The 26,029-nt window shown below is 35.9% G+C and overlaps 1 protein-coding gene across 2 annotated transcripts in view; it reads left to right on the forward strand.

Annotated features, from left to right (window-relative positions):
* Positions 1-17,397: 17,397 nt before the first annotated feature.
* Positions 17,398-26,029, forward strand: part of LOC110466173 — a 76,960-nt gene continuing 68,328 nt past the window's right edge. The window contains exon 1 of one of the 2 annotated variants that reach the window (XM_021522524.1): positions 17,398-17,677. In XM_021522524.1, coding sequence (XP_021378199.1) covers positions 17,563-17,677 — 115 coding nt within the window. In that variant the 5' untranslated portion in view covers positions 17,398-17,562. The remainder of the gene's footprint in view (positions 17,678-26,029) is intronic. The other variant, XM_021522523.1, reaches the window with a different exon arrangement.

Below are 26,029 nucleotides of genomic sequence, written 5' to 3' on the forward strand. Positions count from 1 at the left end.
TACTTCATGCAACAGCAGCAGGGTATGAACAGGGGGCACTAATGACTTGCAAAACAAAAAACAAAAAAACAATTGTAGCAATTTCTCTGTTTAATATATCATTAGGGCATTGCTTTCCTATTACTAATTAATTATGATTGACTTTTTAATATGAGCATTGTATAGCTAAAAATATCAATTAAATATTTATATGTAATTGAAACATACATGGAATTATCTCCCCTATACCATCTGCTATATATATATATATATGTCTATGCTACCTATTATATATGATTTGCATCAATATTTTCTTACAAACCATTTCATTCATCTTTGTCTTTGTCATGTCAACAAAAGGAGAGAACTTATATAGGCCTAGCCTGCTGTTCAATCCTATTGTTTACTCAATAAAATATGATGAAATGAAATTTATTAAACTCGTTTATGAATTTCATATGAAACTCGCCAAAGGCTCGTTATATATGAATTTAATAAACTCGAGTTTAATCATACATCACTATATTTTATTTATATTAACCGGATTCAAAAGAGATAGTGGCAAAGATAAATATTCGATAATGTGCCTGTATTAACCATACTTTGGCGACAAATCAAAACTCACTTTCCTGTTTGAAATTGTGAAGTAACCGATGATTTAAAATTATTGGCAACTTAGTATGAGGCAATATCAACTTATTTCTTTACGTCTTAACTCGTTGCATACTTGAAATACATAAAACATATCATGCGATAAAGCAATTAGAAACATGATAATCAGTATAAATGTATAAATTATATTCATATTATAAAATAATGTCACTAAGATCATGTCATGAAGCATGTCAGAAAACCCAATAATCTTTCATACCTAAATACGCAGATTTGGCAGTTCATATTTCTCATTTTTTATAACATCCATGAATACTCAAATATTCAAACTCCTGTTGGCAAGATAAACTGATATCAAGATTCAAATATTCTAACTTTACATAAGAGAAACAAAGGGAATCATGAGCACAAAAAACATCTTAACATTTCGTGTTCCCCGTCTAACGCGTCATGTAGCTATGCAAAACTCTAGATGAAGTGTCTTCTCAACATCGCGGGCTTATGGAAACCCCATTACCTCACACAGCTCTAAGAACACAAGTACCAAGTGAGACCATCAATAGAGACAGATTAAATGCATTGCTACACAAGTCAATTGAGTGCAAATAACGCTTTTCTGTCATGTAATTTGATTTTTTATCGATATATTAAAGTGCATCTTACAGATTAACAACAAGCCGAGATAACAAATCAGCTCACATTTTCCAATCAATTCGCCCTCGAGATACCATTTACCATCTTATTACACTCTTTTTGATTCGATGAGTATCATAATATTGGTATTTGGAGAGCTCACCGGCCGTGACCACTTCAATTTTTAAGTTTGCCAAGCAGCGTCTATACCAACCTGGGTACTTGATATTCTGTAGTTATTTTTCACCCTTCAGGGTGAATTCAGCCGTTTCAATTTCCTTTTCGTGGAGGATATCACTGTTGTGAAGTATGTACTTCGGTTATATGTCTGGTTGAATATAGGGAGCAGATTTTTTTTTTTTCAAAACATCAACCCGCACTTCTTTTAATTTGGAAAAGTTTAAGTTATGGGGTTTTACGTACCTCCCCTTCTGTTTCAAAAGAAATTTAGACCAATTTTAATTTCCAACTGTTCGGGCACTGGCATCACCGCTCAGTCCTAGAAGGACGAGACAGCTGTATCATGCAGTGTTATCATGTTGGTATACTGTTTCTATTACCAAGTTTCAAATGTGCAATCATCTCTGTGTTCTTGCGTTTATCTTCCATACAAATGTGTATTGGAGGCCTCTATTTGGTTGCGATACAAAATGTTTACGCGTTATTGTCAATAATTGAACATAGTCCCATCATTTGTTTATTATTAACGTCGTGGTATAGTTCTGATATCGATTGTGTATGATAGTGTTAAATACCATTAGTGCTTTCAATTAAATTATAAGTACATGTATTTAGACTTGATTAACACTGTTGTTTGCCAATCCTTAATGCATGCTGGTGTTTTTTTAAGGGACAACGTTTTCCCCTTTATAATAAAGAACTACATCAAGGAATGCACCCGTTGCCCTCATTGGTTATCTTGTTTTCACTAAGGGTTGCTATACCATTCAACAGACCCTGTAGCTGAGCCTCTGAAATATCCTAGTACTTTACTGAAATGTTTAAGTAGGGTAGTAGTTTTAAACATTAATGGTTAAACTTTAAATAACATCACTGTACATAGTATTCAATACATTAAGTAAACCAATAGGCATATCAAGTCATTTTCTTAATTTCAGCACAGCGGTTTTACCGTGAGATATATTTAACTTTATTTGATGTGACTTCAATAAAATCCTTTGAGATTTTATGCACATCATTAACTCCTTAACTTAGACATCGTTTAATAGGCCAAGGTGTCGCTCGTTCACCTTAGACCGTTCGGATCCACTTGGCCTGGCTCTTTTACTTAGACCGTTCGGATCCTACATCGCTTTCGTCGAGTTAGCTAATGTGTTCACTTGTTCACAAGCACTTGGGACATGCATCAGCTATTAGGCATAGATGTAGTTTGTCACACGTACTTAAGACATACGGGTCGGTCACGTGCACTGATGCTATACATCAAGTCAGCATTGCATGTTTTATATTCACTGAAATAGTACCCCAATGGTTTTCCTGAAGAAGTACAGGAACTGTAAACAAAGCCGTAATACATGGAAAACGAATAGCGCTACATCATTACTTACACGTCAACGAACTCAATACGTGTGATCCCGGTTATTCCATACATTACCTACAACATAAGTTCTCTTTATCTTCAACCTAATTATTCTTTGACGCATATAAATATAAACATGTTCTTTTGTGAGTTATTCCCGTCAGCGCTGTAATCACCAAGTAATATTATAAATCTCCAGGTAACTACTGCTTAAACCGGTAAATGACTTTCAAATAGGTCATTAATCTCGCTGAACAGTAAACCTTATCTTATTACTTATTGGTGATACAGTTAACATTGGAAATGTTTGTTGTCGGTAGATACTAGCAGCGTCTTCAACATCAATAACTGCACAGAGTACTATTAAATAAGACGAGGAAGAAAATAATCAACCCCTCCCCCTCCTAAATAAAAAATACAAAACACAAAGAAACAAAGTGCTACAACGAAATATTCTGTATATCGGGAAAATATCACATCAATGTTAGCACAAGTGTATGACTATACAGTTATACAATTATTTTAATATGTACTGATTATATATTTAATATATGTTTTGCATGTTGGTTTGCAATATCTAAAATCGTATTCCTGGCGAAAGCACCTCCTCCCCATCATCTACAAAAATGTTGCACTATGGATTCGGAAGTTTATAAGTTTCTAAATTATTAATTTTTAAATCGAGTTCAGATTAAAGGTCTCATGCCTCATAATTATATAATTGATTTTCTTTGATTTCATCCCAAATACTTTAATCTGATTGGTCGATTAATTTATTTCATTGTTCTATGAAAGAAAAAAAAGCATAAGCCAGGCCCCACCGAACTACTTTCGCTATGTCGGCGGCCTTTGCTCTAAATCAGTAGATTCCGTTGGATTGTATATATGATGAGGAACTCGGGAACCTGACATTTTGTGTCAAAAGTTTGCAAAGAACAACATTAATTACACTGTTAAAGTTTGACGATTACAGTGCACGTTCAATATGATTGAATGCATGGTCTACCATGACTGGGACTCAATTTTTGAAAGCTTTTCATTAGGCTACCAGGATAATTTATTCAAAAGCAATGTACGTAACTGTAGAAACTAGGAAATATATTCAAATTGAATACGATTTTAGAATAAACGAATTGCGATTTATTTCATCAGGTTGTATGTTTCACATTGCCAACAATATGTTGGATGATAATTAAAGGCAAATTGTAGAAATAGTACCACAAGGTTAACTCAGCACAAACGAATAACCTGTCAAGAGGGCCTAGAAAATATTAAATTGATAATAACTTGTGTTACTTGATTCATACAGTTTGCAAAAAAAATCTTTTCACTTCCCGATGAAAATAAAAATCAACCTCAATGCTTAAATGATGTAGAAGATGGACAATATCTTATGTATTTAGTAAGATGAACGTAACACACACTCAGGTTGTTAAACTTATGGATACGCGTACTGAACCCATTCTTCACTGCGCTCTTCTCGTTGCGTTGGATAGACATTAACTATACTTCCAACATATAACGTATAACTATACAACAAACAACATTATGGAGTCAGATCTACAAAAAATTACTGAATGGTCCAAATCTTGGTTAGTTGATTTCAATCCTAAAAAACCGGAAAGCATGACCCTTAGTAGAAAAAGAAACAGTCAACCACATCCAATCTTACATATGTGCAATGAAGAAATATCAGAAGTACTGTTGTATAAACATCTTGGAGTTCTTTTTTCGAATAATTGTAGTTGGGTTGAACATGTTAAAGAAATAATTCAGAAAGCAACGTCTAGGTTAAATATTATGCGATCTATTAAACTCCACAGGCAAACATTACAAAATATATATTTTTCGTTTATTAGACCACTTGTAGAATATGCTGATACTGTCTGGGATAGCATTCCCAAAGAATATATTTCTAAACTAGAGAATGTTAATTTGGAAGCTGCTAGGATTGTTTCAGGTGCTACTAAACTTGTAAGCTTGGACAAATTATAAACAGAAGTTGGATGGAATAAATTAATAGACCGTAGACTTAATCATAAATTGTTACAATTCCATAAAATGTTTTATCAAAATACTCGAGAGTATCTGTATAATCTCTTACCTAATTCAGTTAGTGATGTTCATAGTTATAATACCAGACTTTCTGACTCATCATGTCTGTCACCTATTCTTTGTAAAACAAATATTTATCTAAATGCATTTCTTCCTTCTGCTGTAAACAATTGGAATTCTCTTCCATTACATATTAGAAATAACCCTTCCATTTCCCATTTAAAAGCCTTTCTGAAATCTAATAGCAAATCATGTCCACCTTCATACTACTTTATGGGTTCACCCCTGGGTCAAATCTTCCACGCAAGACTGCGTATGTCATGTAGCTCCCTAAAAGAACACTTGTTTACGAAAAACATCATACCATCCCCGAATTAATCCTGCGGTGCCATTGAGAACTCAACACATTTTTTACTAAAAAGTAATAAATATACATCACTTAGACAGCTTCATATTCTCAGTTTGCCGTATCAACTATCAACTAATCTTTTAATCTTAGGTGATGACTCTCTTACCCATCAAGAAAACACTACAATTTTTCTAGCCGTCCAAAATTATATACTCAAAACTAAAAGATTTCAAATAAACGAATAGTCCTTAACAATTTCGCTTTGACATATATATATATATATGTATGTTGTGTTGCATTCGTTTTACTACTATGTTTTAAATTGTATTTGGATTTATATGCTTATTCAGTGATTTTGCCATTGCATTTCTTTATACCATATTATGTCACTAACTGGCCATGATTATGATAGTTTGATAAAGTGATGTGTTACCTTGAAAGAGCAGGACTTACCAGGGACGAGGCGGGAAAGTGTTTTATGGACTTATATTTGATAAGTGTGATGGCTAGTATGTAAACTGCAACGTTTTTAATAATCATGGCGGTGCTGTGTGACATACTAATTTTGTCAATAGTTGATTTAGTGGTGATGTAACTTGTATATACAATTTAACCTTTATCGAGTGTCCATTTACAGGACTGCTGACATTTTCATCTCCTATTGCATAGTTATATTTTACAGAATCGTGTTCCACATACTCATTGCAATAGAGCAATATGATATTACCATCTGATGATCATATGTATATTGATATGTTATTCATTCCTGGTTTCAACTGCATACCAATCCATTAACCCCTCCCCTATTACCGTAATTATTATATTGTACATATTACTTCATTCTTGTAGCTAGTGTTGAAAAGTTGATTACTAAGCAGGTAACAAATTTACATAAGTGTCACGACACTTGTTTTTGTTTCCTTTTCTGTTTTATAAATCATGTACTTCGATGTATTGTCAAACAAAATTTGAATAAAACAAAGTTTAAACCAACTATACTTCCAAATTTGTTCATAGATTTTTAGATTATCTAATACACACTGACTTGCAGGTAGTAACTACTGCTCTATGTATGTACTTCTTAGTCAGACAATGCTGTACAGAGAAAATGCATTTACTCCTCATCATCATTTGTGTTACAAACTATACGTAATCGTGCACATCTTGGAACGGAAGTATAACATCTAGAGGCAATGTAAATAATTGAGCATCTGCATTTATTATCTAATTAACTTCAAATTATTAAAAATTGTCTTTAAATGAAATAAGATTGAATTTTGAAATTATCGACAATTTTTTTGTAAAATTTAGAAAGTGTACATTTTGCAGACATTGAACAGCCCATATTTGATTAAAATTCATACACATTCGTGAGAACTTATAAGCTTTAACCAATTCCAAGTTACAAAATACCATTGAAATATTAACTGTTCTCTTAACATTCAATTCATCTTTCAGAAATTTACCATTTGAACTCGATGTACTAGCAATAATCGTTTTCTTACATGTAAAGTGATATTTAAGTTTCAGTATAACCATTTAATCCTGAAGCGTTATTTTACATTTTCAAAAAAGGTAATAATTTTCTACTTTTTCGAGCGTTCGGGCCGCTGTAAGGTAATTTAAGATTAGTCCTAGTTAAGGAGACCTATCTATCAGCTCTATGTAAATTCCAACCTTATTTGGACACTATTCTTGTGCTTTTTCCAAAAATAACAACTTTCGTTTTCTCTCCGTTAACTGCAAAGCTCCTATCAAAATCTTCTTAAAATAGAATTACATCATCAGCAGACATCACAGGAAAAATGATGGTTAACTTAAGTTGATAAATCTGAAGATTAGAAAGTACGAAACCATATATAGTTAATTAACCCCGACAACATGCTCGACATACCTATACAACGACAAAATAAAAGACAGTACTAAATAATGTAATTGGGACAGCTGAGTTTCTTAGAGCTGTTCAGTGATCCGAAGTAAAGGAAACGAAAACGTCATCGATCTTTTATGATAATACAGATAACACAGTTATATTTCCTGAATAAGAGAGAAACTATTAATGTCCTTGAAATGTAGTTGGAATTTGAGAGTGTAAAATCTGAAGTGGGAGTAAGGTGAAAAAAGACCGTTTTTCTAAAGTAGCCAAAGGTTTATCGAAGTCAAATTCATTTTTGAAATATGACTGTGTTTGAAATATAAGGTATATCTAAATTCGCCAAAGTCCACAAAATATTGATATAACCTTTAATAACATATATGCTTTGATAACAGAAATTAAACTGCATCTAACGAATACTTTTGGAGACTTTCCTGTATATGCGAGAGGGGCTATCAGACGAGTATTCAAGAACATTAGGAGTAAAATCCAGTTATCATTCTTTAAATCTCTAACGTGTACTATTATAAAGAAATGGAAGTTTCCTTTTACTGATTCTCAACTCTCATTTGACTAGTTAAGTATCGTAAAGCTTACAACAAACATAGTATTACAAACAAGGGAACATGCCAAAACGCATTCACCCTATAAGTCATATTTGAACCTTACTAAATCAATGACTGGGCAAGTCTAGTTTAAAACAGCATACGTGCATCGAAAACAATTTTGGATTTACATTCAGTCGATCAATGTTTACAAACGTGATTTGAGCCAAATCGTATATGTTGCTAATACCCCGGGCTCCGCTTTAATTGTGACTTAAGCGTAAGATCATGTTCCCAAATTATTGACAAAATTAGAGTGGAGTTCATAAATATGTTCTGGTCTAAACAAAACCTGAAACAATCAGTCTGTTGATCTAATGCCACCACATCAGCACATCCCGAGGTATGATAGATGACTGATAGGTTTTCAGCATTTGGAACGTAGTTGGTAATGCAAAGCAGACGCTGTGACGCAGATGGCGGATGCCGGTTATATCATTAATGGATCATGTTCGAGATAATACGGGCATTATATTTACATTCTGAACTGCCTTCACTAGACCACAGTTCCCGTCAAAGCGCGTGCCAAAGACTAAACAAGTTTCCGTAGTGTGGCCCAAAATACATAGCGGCGGAAGTAATTCACAAACGCGTCAAAATGGTATGACGCCAATAGCAGTTGATTAGTGCAAATCGATAATCAGTTTCTACGTTTGTTGCATGCTGGCAATTTTTGTAACAACATGGGCTTTTACAGTGGTTTTTACAGACAATTGAAGTATGTGAACATTGATATCTCTGTTTATAAAATGACAAATTAACCACAGAGATGTTCTCTAACATCTAATTTACTTACAACTAAAACAACAAAAATATTTTCTACCAGCCACAATTACTATTAAAAGTAAATAAAGTCCTTTTTGATACACAGCGAAAATTTACTTTCAATATCAAACTCCAAGCATGGCCATCAAAACAACATAGAAATGCAAAATCTAATCGGATAACAAATAATGGATTGCTGATCTCTGATATGTTTTGGTATATATCTGTCGATGATTTTATAGAAAAAAAGGGATAAAATATTGCAATGAGCTATGAATTACGGATGTGGTATTCCAATTATTAGTATGACATGGCCTCTGTTACCTTCATCAGTAACATGACCGGTAAAGCGGGTGTTCACGAAGTTGTTATAAATGTGCGAAATGGCAATCAAATCGATGAATCGATTCCTGTATGCTTGTATCTCCTAATCTCCTATATGTACGAGAGTGGTAAACAAGATGACGGAACCGTGAAGGTATTGGTTCAAAGGGTGAAAAAACATACGAACAAATACCTGAACTTTTAATTTCATAAAGGAAAAGGGTCCGACTTAGATAGCACCGGAAAATATACGGGAATCCTAATGTCACTACCCAAATCGGGACACTTTTTAGATAAATATCAATGCTCTTTATACCATACTATCAGTTCTAAAAATGTTTGTTCATTTTCCATAAATAGATACTATCCACTTTTCATTCCTGTCACAATTTGATATTTCGAGCGCGTGGTTCTATAAAAAGAACGCGAAATACCAGCAGAGTTGCGTAGGCCCTTGAACCGGCGTTACTGTGCCATGAGAGGAATTACTCAGGGATAAACGATCAATATCGGCAGAAAATATGCATATTTGAAATAGTTTAGAGTCAACGAGGTCTCTGATTAGATTTCGTCTCCGAACTAGCATTAGTTTTGATAAATTAGACTTTTGAAAATTATATCATAATGCAAAACGTCGCACCAAACGTGTACATCAGGAAAGTTTTGTTTTGGTAATTATTCTTACCTTTAGATTGTCCATATAACGATAATCAAAAGACAATACAGCTTAGTACAGTTTAATTGTCATGAAAAGTATTGTCAAATGAAAATGTATACATAAAAGTACTTCTTTACATTGAATGACAGTTTCTTGGGCCGTTTTCCCACGAGTGTCCCGTTTTGGGTACTGTCCCAATTTGGGTACAGTGACGGTAGAAATTTACCAGATCAGATAGGAAGTAGTCGGAGACAGATCCATAAATTGGTAATCACATATCATGCTTCATAGCAAAATCGTATTGAATTAGAAATTTAAAAGTGTTGACAGAAATAGAAATCTGTTCAAACAGCAGATAAAAGAAAATCATCTGGATACGCCACAGCGGGACATTTCTGAATCGAGATGAGGGGTCTCGTAGACTCCCAAAAATCTATGAATATGTATCAAACAAATCATAACATCACTCTTAATTTACATTACTTTTGTGTAGTTTTACGAGTAACTGTAACATTAACAACACCTCTAGTTTAACAGTGCATGTTTGTCTGCTTGGCCCCAATTAACAATTTCATTCTTTTGCACCCACCAGCCCCTTTGATACTGTCCTAAATAAATGTAACCTTCGTTTTAATGGCCGATCAGCATACGGGCTATAACACGTATGTCGGTTTTAAAGAGGTACTTATATAGCCCTGAGCAAGTCCAATCAAGACACTCTTTAGCAGCTTTGGTATTTCATCTTGATATAATGAGACGTTTCATTTCAACTCGACATATAATATCCACCTAAATAGGTTAATGTGTAGGTTTTATTTTATATCTTAAAGGATGTATTTATCTGCTGAACTCTCTTTATCGATGTATGTCACATGGCCATGTACGTGTGGATGTGAGATTGCTGAGGGATCGGTCGGAGTGCGGTCATATATCTATGTTATAGTCCCCGTAGGCGTATAAAAGAGATGCATGAACATTGAGTGATGAATCTGGGCGCGACGTAGGTGGGACTTCTTACCGACAAATTGATCTAGAGAGAAAGACAAAACAAAATTGAACTTCTAGACAAATTGTACATGAATCGATCTTTTGTATTATTTAACATTAGTTATCACAATAAACAAAAAAAATACCATACTATAGTGTTACATATATGTGTTATGCCGTCAGTGTAAGTGATCAGTATTAAGAGACACTATCTCAAGATATCACGTGCGTACTCATTTGTCCAAATACACCTTGACGTCTCCCATACATTGCAATTAGATGATGACTCTATGACTCTATGATAGTATAGTCTGAAGAAAAATAGAAAAAAAAAGAAAAAAAACATGGTGGTATAGTCTTTGGGATGACCAGGTCAGTGCATAATATTAACTTACTTATCAACCGAGAGATCTTCAGAGAGGATACAAAATACCGTAGTCTGTAGGCTGCCCAAACAAAAGACCAAATAGTTGTCAAATCGTTCGAATGACTAGGCTGAGACCTAACATTAGTAAACTATATAGAACTACAATGTACCAAGAGAACGGCCTATAGTTATCTGATCTAAAGGAAAATTGGGGCACAGTTCTTCAAAAGGTGATTACCTTTATCACTGTTTAACATGTTTCAACCTCTAATATTTTGGCCAATATACAAAGTAAATATTTGTAATTATGTGTGTATTTGTCCTCTAAAATATTTGCTTTCTGGATTGTTAAACCTCAGTTAATCGTTGTGTTTTGAGGTAAAACAAAAAATAATGCACTAGTCACTGATTCAGCTAGACACCATACTTCGATGGTAGCCTACTCTACAGGATGTTCAAGAGAGGATCCGATGGTAGCCTAGTCTAAAGAATGATCAAGAGAGGATCCGATGGTAGCCTAGTCTAAACGATAATCAAGAGAGGAACCGATTGCCGTCAATTCAATAGGACGATCAAGAGAAAATCCCATGGTAGTTTATAGAACAACCAAGAGAGGTACCGATTGTAGTCAAGTGTATAGAACGATCAAGGGAAGGGGTAGCCCTGTCTAGTAGAGAAACAAGAAGGGACCGTGTATAGCCTAGTCTATAGGAGGACCAAGAGAGAATCATGTGGCTGTGTAGTTTACAGGGAGATCAAGAGATGAAAAGCAAGTGATGATCCAAAGATTGACTAGTGTACAGGACGATCAAGAGAGGGCCAGGTGGTTGCATAGTCTATAAGACGACCAAGACAGTATACTATGGTAAGAAAGGATCTGATGGTTGTGTGGTCTATAGGGCAATCAAAAGATCCGATGGTAGCCTAGTATAAAGGACGATTAAGAGAGGATCCGATAGTAAGACATACTCCTATGGTTGTCAAGTCTATAGGTCGATTAAGAGGGGATCTGAATGGATAGCCCTCTCTATTGGACAAAAGGAGATGATCTGATTGTTGTGTGATCTATAGTACGATCAAGAGAGGATCTGAAGGTGACCTTGTCTTTAGGACAAACAATAGAGATCCGTATGATGCTTTGTCTATAATGGATATAATTGTATCTACACGGTAGTGTTATAAGCTTAATAAACGAGGGGGACCGTCAATACTTTTGTTCAATGTATTTGACATTGTGATATCGACCAAATTCAATCTGTAGAACCAGAATACTTGAATAAGTGTAAGCATTAGGTCAACATACTTGGGTAAGCGAAAAGATCAAGTACCGAGTCTTGACCATCGAAACCATACTTCTCTGCGTTGACTTAAGTATGTCTCGTCGACTCCTTTACTCAGACAGGGGGTTTGCCCGTTCAGCATTGTAAATTTAAACGCCATTCCTGCAACTTCATGAATATTCACGACGAGATCATGGTCATAAAAAGTTTAACAAAGTGCTGACCAATTAGTCTCTCTAACAGCGAGCACGACACATCACTTCGGGCGTTCACTAAGTGCTATCATATTACACTAATATTGATGCTTTGTAATTTTTCTATATATATCGACATTACATTGTACATCACCCAAAATATACTCTTAGTCTCTAAATGTGCTTGACCAAATTTTACTCTATACGCGTACATGTGTATTATTATTGTTTTGACCTGATACAGCAATTACAGTTCGTGTATCTCTGGGTACAAATAAAAGCAATCGAAGCAGAATCAAGGCTCCGACATAGTGATATCATCGAAACAGTGGCATCTGGTAGACAAGGACTGGGTACAAACACTAGAGACAGCACGAAAGGCGCAAAATGGAAAAGGACAAGAGAGATGGTTCAGAGGGAGGTAAGATCAATAGAGGAGGAAGAAAGGCATTCAAGAACAGTTGCAATGAGAAAGCAAGGCAGCTGGGTGAACTGGGAAGGAGCTAGAAAGCAGACCTTGAAATGGAGTGACATCTTGTCCAAGGAAACTACGAGGATAACGTTTCTGCTGAGTGCGGTGTATGATGTGTTACCCAGCCCGAAAAACCTGCGGACATGGGGATTTACAGATGACCCACCGTGCAAGCTTTGTGGAAGAATCAATAATCTCGAACGTGTGCTTTCATTTAATGAAGTGGCATTGGGAGACTGTCGATACACGTGGAGGCATGGCAATATCCTGGCAACCATTGCAGATTCCCTGGAAAGAGAAAGGAAAGGAAAGACAACAACAACATCCGGTTTAAGATTCCTGAATTTCATCAAAGAAGGACAGCAAGGAACAGGTGTAGATCAGACTAGAGGAGTCTTTGGTACAGCAGCAGACTGGTAGATGACGGTAGACCTAAAAGGGTGATCGTCGTTCCCGGCAGAGATTTCTGTCACAACTCAGGGTTCTGATATTATCATCAGGTCACGGACAACAAAGCAGGCTGTGATCCTGGAGCTGACTGTACCATGGGAGGAAAGGATTGAGGCAGCTCACGAAAAGGAAGATGGCTAAATATGAAGATCTGGTCAGGACCTGTCACGAGAAGGGCTGGCGGACATGTCTGTGGAAGTTTGCTGCAGGGGTTTGCGGGGCACTTGTTGTGGAGAGCAATATGTACCATTGGTGTGACCGGTCAGGAGAAAAGACGGGTATGCAGAAAAGCAGGCAGGGAAGCAGAAACATCGTCCCTGTGGATTTGGAGAAATCGAGACAGAGAGTGGAAGAGGGAAAGTTAGTGATGTGCGTAGCAGTGGTAATGAACGTTAACATTGACAGTTATGGACAGTGTAATCTATGCTCTCTGCAGCAGACATCTTGCAAATATGGCGACGAATCTGTCTAGTTCCGGTTTGAGGCTGATCACCTCAGTCGAGACACCTTCGGAGGCGGTCGTGGAGGCGCCGAAACGACCAATGAAGAAGGAACCCAACTGACGATGGAGCTGGTTTGCATCATGTACCACCATGGATGTATACAAGGTAATACATTCATATTTAATAGAAAATGCGAATATAAAATCATCGCTGAAATGAGTACGTTAACAGTTACAGCTCAACCGTAAGGGAAATGCCATATGTATGTACCTTATATACAAAGAGGGTTTCAAACGACACCCATCATAAAAATATAGCAGTGACTGAGAAATGAGATCGGGCCAATTTTGAGATTCCATTAACCAAATGCTCAACCAAACCATGGACAATAAGTCATTTTAACAAAAGTGAAAGTTAAAGGATCATCCGACTGGCCTTAACTTTGTCTCATTGTATTGGTCCTTGTGACGTCACAATGGTGATGTCACACATGATTACCGCGTTACATTTTGATAAAGTAGTTATCCTAATGTCAAAATAACTGTACCAATGTTGGTTGGTTCTTTTATGGTCCTTTAAATCGTACAATGTTCATTACATACGTTTAACAGAATATTATGATTTGACATTGTTTCCGCGAAAAAAGTGTGCAATACGTACGCGTTTTGACGCAAATGCACGGTCTTGTCAATCGCCGTTAACGTCGGTTAACCATGACATGACGTATATTCCGTCTTTGCATATTGCAGAGTTATCTTCTCTTGTGAGCAGGTATTGATTGTTACGTCATTGGTTTGTGAGAGTAACGTCATCAATTTTTGAGAAAACGACGTATTTTTTTTACACAAACCAATGACGTAACAATCAATACCTGCTCACAAGAGAAGATAACTCTGCAATATGCAAAGACGGAATACGTTCATCCCTGGTGACGTTCATGCGACAAACGTTACATTCTCAGGTACTTAGCGAGGTTTACATCCCAAATTATATACCCTCAGCTAGAATTTTAATGTTACCCAAACGTGCATGCTATGGTAAACACTATCAATCATATCGTTGTAAGTTTTCATTTCCTTTATAGAGTCCTTAGATAAACCTTCCAAACCAAAATGTTATTATAATCCAATAACAGCAAGAACCATTACACGTGAATGTTTTCCAACCGGAAATTGTTAGGATCTTCCCGTCAGACTGTTTGAGTAATCGAAAACCAATCATGACGTTTCGTCCAATTAAAATCATGACGGATATAATGCTGTTCATTGCCAGACGTAACTGGTTACCAAAATACGCACGATCATGCTACCGCAAAAATAGCTGTATGATAGGTTTTTTAACAGAAATGGCCACAAAGAACATTAAATAATAGTTTTCATTGTTGTTTTTGACGTTAATATATATGAAATTTAGATACATATCTTTAACTTTTACAGTAGTATGATAAAGTTCCGTTCAAACATATTCTCAAAGATCCGCTTCCGTGCATCTTGGAAATTGTTTGAACGGAACTGTTCAAACAAATCCATTTTCATATTCACTCCGTAGGTAGGGTAGACCGGGGCAAGTTCGACTCATTTTTATTGAAGTCGTTCTGGGCAGTATAACACTTTTAAGTGTTGACATTTATGGGAATATACACAATTTAGAAAAGAAAATCTATTCCTTTCATAAAATAATAAAAAAAAGGGAAAACACGTTCGTATTAGAAAAATGTTTTATATTTTTTTCTGTCAGAAGATTGTAGGACTCTGGTCGAACGTGTCACGCTTTGGGGCAAGATCGGACAGGCAGTCTGGGGTATGAAAGCAGCATAGTTATGACGTCATAAAGCATGCAAGTCTAATTTCCCCGCCAAATTGACGATTGTCCCGGCATCATAGGCCGAACCTGCTCCGAATTGATATTTCAATAAATTCAATACGAAAGCCAATGCTAGGCTTTTATGAATACTAGCACGGAATTAGATCATCTGAGTCCGTGATACTAGCATGTGTAGCTGTCAGAGTGTTACAGGTATGACATAAATAAATAGCAAGTCGGTTTACAGAAAGTTCGCAAAGCTAGATAAAATGAGGTCAAGATTTGTTTTCTATGCTCCAAAAAAAAAAAAAAAACTCCCTTTAGTAATTTTGCAATTGAGCTTTCCTCACAATTTTTCGTGAAAGACCCTCAAAGTTACGAGTATTTGCTCAAGACCGAAAATATCATCGGTGGCCGAACATACTCTACGACCAAACTTATTGTAATATCATACATTGTGACGTCAGTACTAAAGTGTTAGATTAAGTAAATTAAATTATAGATAGTATAAAGTTAGTTGGTGGGTGCAAACAAAGTTTACCACCATACCCATGCTAAAACGCCGCTGATATCTAATACACAAAGTTAAAGACAAGGGCTTGTTTAAATTTTGTAACCTCGCGTTACTGATTTGTTGAGTAGAGCGTAGAATTCGTTTTTACATAAAGGGTCCAGGTCCTAATTTAACCGTTCACGTCAATATTACTATTGGTGATAGTTCTTTATCGAACGCCAAATTAGCATTTATATTGTATTTAAATAATTACGCTTATCACAAAATATTAAGACATGTACAATTAGAGATATGCATAATTTAATTGAATACATGGTAAATTAAAATAAAGATATTTTCAATTTCATTCAAGATAGTACAATTAATAACACCTACCTTCGATTATCTGAAGATACCTAGTATTGAACTGATTTATCTTCAAGTAAACCTGTTAGCTACTTGTATAAGTACAACGTACATGTAGTAAACTGAAAATATCTTGAACTTAACTGAAGGAAAACTGTTTTCTTCGACTCAATTGAAGATGTATTTCAAATGTCTTATTTGATGCTATCTCCAAATGAGTTAAAGGTGAGTACTATACAATTAAAAAATCTTCAATTGAATTGCATGGGTCTTAAATTATGATGAGCTAGGTGTAATTTTAATATATTTGGCGTACCGTGATTGTTTTGAATTATTCGGTAAAATATTGCCAAGATGCCCGTTTATGAATTAAATAAAAATAAAGAGCAGCAGCTAATATCTTCAATAAACTTCTTATTCTTTTTCTCTCAGTATCGAACCGATATTTCAATGCATTTATACCAGACTGGATTCACACCTTTTTGTACTCTCTTGTGTCCTGGATTATAACTTTATTCTACCATATATTATGTATCATTAATTAATATCCTGCAATTCTAGTGTAAGTACGTGTAGTGATGTTGGCTTTTAAGTGCCCTAACCACATGTGTTGTGACCCAAAACAGTATAGCATATGTGTATTAATTTCAGACATGTGTTGTGACCCACATCAGTAAAGCATATGTGTATTTCAGTTATTTGTAACGGATATCTACCCTATTAAAATCTCTGATATTCCAATTAGACTACTAATCTCTCTCTATATAAACATAAAACTGGCTGAATGGTTCGGCCTACACAGAGACATATAAATATAAAGCCATTGTAGTATATACGTCTCTGGCCTACCCTAAATTGCATCTGTTTGAAATGTTATGTTTGATTGCGCCCAATCCTATTGATAATAGCAACAATAAACTAATTTTGAAATGAAATGATTAACGTCCTCGCTACATACAAATGGATTTGTATTCACGACATTTAAAGTTAGTCTTCGTCCCTGAATCTGACGCGGCAACACGTGAAATTTAATAATCGATAAAACTCGCTGTGTACTATACACAAGCTATGCGTATTTTTGTGGAATAGGCTATAGTCATTCCCTGGCCCTTTGTTTTGATTCTTTTGATTGGCTGAGGGTGAGGAATGTCAAGGTCATTCGATATGCAGCGCAATTGGTTAGTCGTCAAACGTTATACACACTTCAGTCACAACAGTGTATTCTGGTGGAAATATGGGTGTTTCGGAGTCGTACGACATTGGATAGGATTTAATAATTAAGTAGAAATGTGAAAGTTGTCAACATTCAACATGGATACTTACGGATTTGTTATTTACACATTATGTGTGTTTCTCTTTGCACTTTCACTTTGTTTGTCGGATATCTTAGAGACTGTGGCCGAGGAAGAGGATACCGATGTCCCAGGTAAGAGTGAAACTCGCTATATATATATATAGTCGATGTCATAACTTATTTATTTTTTGGTTAAGTTAACAATTCAACTTGTACGTACGAACCGTCCAATAATCTGTTAGGTTTAAAGTTCATTCAATGACGACCTGACTTACACGGGTGATAACAGGAGTTATGAGAGGAGTGGCCAAATACAGCGTTTCTTTGTAGTATATATGCCTAACGTAACGCATATCGGTTCTACCTCAATAATAGGTACTGAAACTTTTTGTATTGATTGATGGGGTTTTACGGCCTTGTTCCGGTTATTGTCGAGCCTGCGATAACACGATATGTAATATAAAAAGCGACTTATATTCACAACAAAGAACAGCAAGCGATATTTCTTGTTAAACCATTAAACTGTACGAGATCAAGTTTAAAATAAGATGCACGTAATCACACAGGATCTGATTATCATATCACTGATCAGTCAGGAAAGGTACACACATCCTGTTTGAAGTCATACTGAGTGTTCTAGTCAGTTATGTCGAACAAAAGTAAAAAAAAAAAAGGATCCCTTTCAACCCAACAAAATATAACATTCTCAGACCCTTTTGTTAGTCTTCCAGCAGAGTAACTGGTAGGAATCGTCAACACTAGATTTGCACTGTGTCCATCTATGTATTTATTTGTTCAGGGCTTACATGACATGTGTATGTAAGACTACCTCTTTGGATGGTTATGTGTCACATCACAGGAGAACAAGGTTCTATCAATCATTATATAATAATGCTGTATAATTTATAGTGTGATGCTTGTAAAACTGTTTATTACAATGTTGTATGATTGCTTAGAAGTGTATTACTGTCTATACTAGTATATATATGATAATGTAGTTTGAGCAGTGTAAATACTTCGTATTATATCAATGTGTGATGTAATGTATGATTAGTGAGCTGTCTATCATCATAATTATCACTGTATAATGACTGTAATAGTACCTATTAAATCATTGTGTTGTGTTTATAGTACTTTATGGTATGATGCGGGTACAATTACTATTCTCTTATGTGTGTGTCTGTCCATGTGCATGTGTGTGTCACTATTTAAGGGTGTTACCATCATTGTGAATGCATTTTCTTCTCTTTCAAAAGTGTTGAATTGTACGTGTATATTGTTCTTTATTTCTGTAACTCTTCATTTCTGGAGGAAATAAAGGAAATAATAATAATAATAATGGATAACTCATAACTAACAAATAAATATCCATGTTGCATATACAAAGTAACAACATCTTCAATCAAGTGCCAGTTAGTCCATCACAGGTGCTTGGGTTCTGGAATATATGTGATATATTATTGCACCCCACTAGGTATCGCACCCCACTAGATATTGCTTCTCCTTATACAGTGTAAGTGGATGCAATATCTAGTGGGGTGCGATAATATATCACATATATTCCAGAACCCCAGCACCTGTGGTATCCATTGTTGCAATTATGATGACATCGTCACCCTGGTTGTGGTATTCATGACTGGTATGAATGCTCTCTGAATTTGGTAGGGTATAAGAAATACAATTTCATATTGAGCAGTGAATATAGATTTATGGCCCTTTTTTCATTGTTAGTAACTTTGTCTGGAGAATATCTCGTACTCTGTCACTTATAATTTTTTGCAAAATGTTGTATGCCAGTATGTGGTAACTTGTGGGACGATAGTGTGTCACTGCCAGTATGTGGTACTTTGTGGGACAGTAGTGTTTCCCCGCCAGTATGTGGTACATTGTGGGACGGTAGTGTGTCACCGCCAGTATGTGGTACCTTGTGGGACGGTAGTGTGTCACCACCAGTATGTGGTACCTTTTGGGACGATAGTGTCACCACCAGTATGTGGTACCTTGTGGGATGATAGTGTGTCACCACCAGTATGTGGTGCCTTATGGGACGATAGTGTGTCACCACCAGTATGTGGTACCTTGTGGGACGGTAGTGTATCACTGCCAGTATGTGGTACCTTGTGGGACGATAGTGTGTCACCACCAGTATGTGGAACCTTTTGGGACGATAGTGTCACCACCAGTATGTGGTACCTTGAGGGATGATAGTGTGTCACCACCAGTATGTGTTACCTTGTGGGACGGTAGTGTGTCACTGCCAGTATGTGGTACCTTGTTGGACGATAGTGTGTCACCACCAGTATGTGGTACCTTGTGGGATAATAGCGTGTCACCACCAGTATGTGGTACCTTGTGGGACGGAAGTGTGTCACCGCCAGTATGTGGTACCTTGTGGTACCTTGTGGGACGATAGTGTGTCGCCACCAGTATGTGGTACCTTGTGAGACGGTAGTGTGTCACTGCCAGTATGAGGTACCTTGTGGGATAATAGCGTGTCCCCACCAGTATGTGGTACCTTGTGAGACGGTAGTGTGTCACTGCCAGTATGTGGTACCTTTTGGGATAATAGCGTGTCACCACCAGTATGTGGTGCCTTGTGGGGATGATAGTGTGTCACCGCCAGTATGTGGTCCCTTGTGGTACCTTGTGGGACGGAAGTGTATCACCGCCAGTATGTGGTACCTTGTGGTTCCTTGTGGGACGATAGTGTGTCACCACCAGTATGTGGAACCTTGTGGGACGGTAGTGTGTCACTACAAGTAGGTGGTACCTTGTGGGACGGTAGTGTATCACTGCCAGTATGTGGTACCTTTTGGGATAATAGCGTGTCACCACCAGTATGTGGTGCCTTGTGGGACGGAAGTGTGTCACCACCAGTATGTGGAACCTTGTGGGACGGTAGTGTGTCACTGCCAGTATGTGGTACCTTTTGGGATAATAGCGTGTCACCACCAGTATGTGGTACTTTGAGGGATGATAGTGTGGCACTGCCAGTATGTGGTACCTTGTTGGGCGATAGTGTGTCACCACCAGTATGTGTTGCCTTGTGGGGATGATAGTGTGTCACCACCAGTATGTGGTACCTTGTGGGACGGTAGTGTGTCCCCAGATGATTAAGTCTCATACCTCACTATATACAGAGTTAAAGTTCTTTGTTCATTTGTAATCTTAGTTTGTCGGAGACGGTGTCAGTGGATTACTCTCAATAATTTGCCTTGCTTATATGTCAAGATAGACATATTATTTTTTATAAAATGTTTGCCAGCGAAAGTGTTGTATCTGCAGATAGTATGCTTATCAGATTCAGTATTCAGTCTATATTAACAAAATGCAGTAGTTTTGATATCGGGAGTATAATGAAAATATGTATACATTTCTCAATATTCATGTCAGAAAATGTGATATCATCTATTTAATGGACCATAAAGCTATTAATAATACATTTAAAGGTACAGTGTTGTTAAAATTTCGTTATCGTATACCTTTCATATATACATACCCAGTCAGTGTTAGAGAAAACGGATCTAGAGGCATTCTAAATTGTGTCAGAGAGACCCGATCATTCTTAGAATATAATGTCCTAAATGAATATCAGGAACTATATATATCACTTAGTAACATATTTCAATTGTTTTTACCTTTATTTATCGTTAGTTTCATTTAAAAAGCGAAGGATATATAATGACCCTTGACCAAAAGTCAAAATGTATGGATCCACAATGTTATCTTGTGGTTGTTGTTTTTTACCAGAAATTCCCAGGTTATGACTACATGTAGTGGGTACAAATTGGGTACGGGTTGTGGGCCGAATTTGGATAAAGGTGTATGTACATGTAATACGTATGTAACCCGGGGTCAATTTTCATACAGTATTTATCACTACATTTGAGGTAACAATACCATTTTGTGTGTTATGACTGGTTTTACATACCTGAACTGTCTAGATCCAAGCTGAATCATATAGTAATGTATAGAATAACTGGCTGCTACGCGTACATGTAAACAAGGTGCCTGTGTTGTCGACCTGAATGCTTGAATAGGCCTTTTATGTTTTCTTTTCTGTGCATTTTTACAACTGATACTTCCAGAGGATTCAGGTGTGTTTCATTAGCTTTTTTATTGGTGTAATATACATGTACAGAATGAGATGGATTTAACATTCAGTTCTTCAACTTTTTTCAATATATGGACTTGTGAAAAATCACTTACATCTAAGCCTATAATGTACCATTTACCTTTACACGGCTATATATGGATTTTACAGAAATTATGGGATTGAACATTTTTTTTTTTAGATATCCAAATTTCAAAGACAAATTCTAAAAGTGTTTGGGTTTTAAATGTTTGTTGGCAAATACGTATATACAATGTATGTCACATACTCCCTCTAACAAATACTGGTGGCCAATTGAAAACACTTGTGTCACACACAAGTACATGTACATGTACCTAGAATAGNGAATATTCAATCTATTGTTAAGTATTAATTATTATATAAGTTACTTACTGATTCTAATAAACACACAGGTAGAGGAAAGTAAAATAATATTGAAATACCACATTGCTTCTGCTTACAGTTATAACACACAAGGGAAGAATACATTCCCTCTAACAATTACCTAGAACTTAGAAGAAGGATGGCCTTTATTCTTAATATTCAGAGTGACAATTTAAATAACATTGATTTTAAAGATTTCGCTACAAGAATTATTTCTTAGCACATATATGCTTGTGTTCCTCCTACACATGTAACAGTGATTCTTTATAAAATAAAATAATCTGCTGACAACGATAATTCATTAATTCTTTGCAGCTAGAACATTAGCTGTGTGTACTAGTTACAGTATATTAACATACATATATATTGTACTTATTCCATCATTTAAATTATCAGTAACACACATATATAGTTATTGGATAAAAAATATTTCAGGATATACTTATTCATACTTATATATACATGTCAGATTTCTTCCTGTTTGTACTAATAGTAATTGATTTTATTTACAGTGGGTTGTTTGTTTGTATAATCTTTAAGTATTTATAATACATATTATGTAATGTTTTAAAGCATGAATCAATCTCTCATTAATATTACCTGGTAGTGAATGTTTTTTACGAGTCCTTGACCCCATGGCCAGTGTACATGTACAGTACATGTAGGCCCCGACCTGATCATCAGGTACGTGTATACTGTAGACCAGGACAGGTTTTCATATTCAGTGGGCTCACCAGGACATTTCCAAGATAAGATAACATTATAATAGTGGTGCCAGTATATGTATACATTATACATACTATAAATACTTGCTATAATCTTTGTATCATCCAGGCCACGGCCCAAAGGACAATAATTAAATGAACTGTTTCAGAATTTCACAAAATGACGGTAACTGCATGCTCTTTTACAGTATATATATATTAAGGCAAAACATCTCTTACTTTGTTTCCGCTGGCATCCTCAGAAAAAACAGGGTATAACAACAAGTAGGTAGGTATTTTTTTATGTGGGAAAATATTTTTACAATGCATATACCGTATATTATATAGAGCAGGAGACCCAAATTCAAACTTAAACAGTTCATATACATTATGTATATATATCACTATGCCAAACTTCAGGGTAGGCACAAAAATCTAGGGTAGGTATATATATATGGTAGGGTTAGAGGAAAAAACAGAAGATTTTTTCTTACTTGGTCTAATTAAGATACCTTCAGGGATTTTAAATATATAACCTAGATTTTTTGTGAGATTCAGATTTTATGATCTCTTCAATTGTTAATTCAAGTTGGTTTTGTCCGTTATATCAATTCCACCACCCAGAATAGTCCAAATGAAACTGCAATGTATACATTACATCTTCTAAGATTATTTCCTGAAGAAGTAAGATTCTTTAAAGATAGAAATCTGTTTATTATAGCTTTAGTAGGAAAGTTGATGTAGCTGACCAGAGTGTTCTCTGTCTAGACAACATCATTACATAACTATAGTAATGAATGACCATGGGACCTCTGTAAAGAGGTTCTGGGACAGAATATAGACAGCCGGACACATTGTTGAGGCTGATTTATGAAATATCTATAAACTCCCAACTGAACCAGGAAGACTCTCGGCATTCTGTGTTGTCTCTGATACCGAAATATACGGAATAAAATAAAACAAAGAGCAGTTACCTACATAAATACTGATTGGGGCTCGGAATAAAATAAAACAAAGAGCAGTTACCTACATAAATACAATGGGGCTTGGAATAAAATAAAACAAAGAGCAGTTACCTACATAAATACATTGGGGCTCAAAATAACTGAAGATAAAGCTCCCCTCTATAAATATGTACCATACTGTAGACTATGCTGATTCATAACTCTTACTGTTATTATGTCAAAGATATTGAAAGTATAATTGTTAAAACTTTTAAAAACAGCGATATCGTACTGTACATTTTAGCTGTTTACATTGGTTTGCAAGACAATTTTTTGACAGTATAGCAATCTGGTCCAGTTGTATTTGATGCTGGAAAATTACAGCACAGCAGTGCATGCCAAGTCTAACACACGTTATCGGATGGGTTTGAAACTCAAAGGTCATGACCAACCAGCTGGAATGCATGTTGTTATTTTTGGTTTGTTCTGGTTTAATTTTGTTAAACATCCTATTAATAGCTTAAAGATCATTTAAGGGCGTGCCTCTGTGTGTGTAGTGTTTGTATGCAGGAGACAGGGTATGTGGTTGTGCTTGCCTCCTTGTGATAGCACAGATCTGATGCCAACTTTTCCGCCCAGTCACATTTTACTGACAACGGATGAACCAGTTGTTGCCATTCCCCTAAAGCAGGGAATAACAACTACCATTTTGAAGGACTTTGGCATGTCCCGGTCTGGGGACAACCCCTTGCCTTCCTCACCTGGGTGAACGCTCAACATTAAGTCAAAAAGGAGGTGTTGTCAAGCAAGGCGCTAGGAAATAAAAGGTATAGAAGTAGAAAGAAAGATATAGATCTCATATATTGCAATGAATACAGCAGATTTATTCTGGTCGCTTTTGTGACCCCAAATAGAGGACATCAAAGCAATCCCCAATTCTGCAGGGGGTTCCCGCACTAGTCCCCTCCTACGATACAATCAATCATTTATTTTATATAAGTGTCACATGTTAATACATATATTAAAACAGGTATCTGAGAAATTTAAACATAAAACTATATTAACATCCAGCCATCAATGACTTATGAGACACTTTCAATCTTTAAAATTACTTCAATAGTCCATACCTACAAACAATTGTAAGAAATTATAAAATATTAGAAGAAAAGAAAAGAAAAATTAAGAACATTTCATAAATTATAGGATATTTATCTACTAAGTAAAAGATGCAGTTGGTATAACAGCAGGTGTAATATTTTCCCGATCCCCACCTGCAGGGGTGGTATGTTTTTATACAAACATTCACATCCAGGCCTTAACTCATTCACCCCTGAAGTCACATTTGAACTCTTCCAATATAAAGGTTGGAATAGGTCATTATGAAATTTCAGGGGTGAATGAGTTAACAGTTCTGGTAGTTATATAAAACTATTCCGAAATTTTTGTTCGTTTAACATTTCGGAACCATTCTTATTAACAATTATTGAAAATAATAAAGATATTAAAGAGGTAGAATACGTTTGACCATTGGTATCAACACTGTTCCAGGAAAATTCTAGACCTCCATCTCACAGGTCGCAGGGTAGTACTAATATGCATGTACATACCCGGCCTCCGACGACAACGCAATTTGTTTAAAAAATGTCTCGTCGTCAGAAGCTACGTTATCGCAGCTAGTCGCAGGGGTATTCAGGGTATAAAGCGATAAAACATGTGCAAAATAAAGCAAAAGCAAAATTAATGCGTAAATCGGGAAATCAGCTAATGGAGAAAAGTATGCCTTTGTTCACAAAACCAATCTGTAGTTGCATATATACATGTATAATAGATCACTGAACTTTGTCGGTGGTGCTGATTGAAACAAGCTCTCTGTTATTGATGTTTCAGTACTAGACTCCAACACAGATCATAAAATTAACTTTGTATATTATAAGCGTTCTTCTTAGAAATGTCGATGAATTGAAGATATCAATGCTACTATAGCTAGGATGTAACGTTTTGACTTTTGTCAACTTTTGACAGTATTAAATGTCATGCCGAGATATCAGTTAATTCCTTTACTGGCACTGCACCTTTTTTATTGATCTTATTATGCAGGGGCCCATGCTGAATTCCACTTTAACTTGGAATGAAATATGTACCCTTTGTTGACTTGACAGTAGCTATAGGAATGTCATCTGTTGATTGCATTGATTTTGAAGTTTTTAATTTCCATTTTCAATTAACTCTGTTAGCAATGACTGCAATCTTTTTATCAATCTCCTAACCTCCTTTTCGAGATAATTTCTGAAGTTCAGAATTGGAATTCTCTGTAATCAAGAGAATTAGACTTGTAGGA

The sequence above is a fragment of the Mizuhopecten yessoensis genome, unplaced genomic scaffold (genome assembly GCF_002113885.1).
Source record: "Mizuhopecten yessoensis strain PY_sf001 unplaced genomic scaffold, ASM211388v2 scaffold11123, whole genome shotgun sequence".
NCBI lineage: Eukaryota > Metazoa > Mollusca > Bivalvia > Pectinida > Pectinidae > Mizuhopecten > Mizuhopecten yessoensis.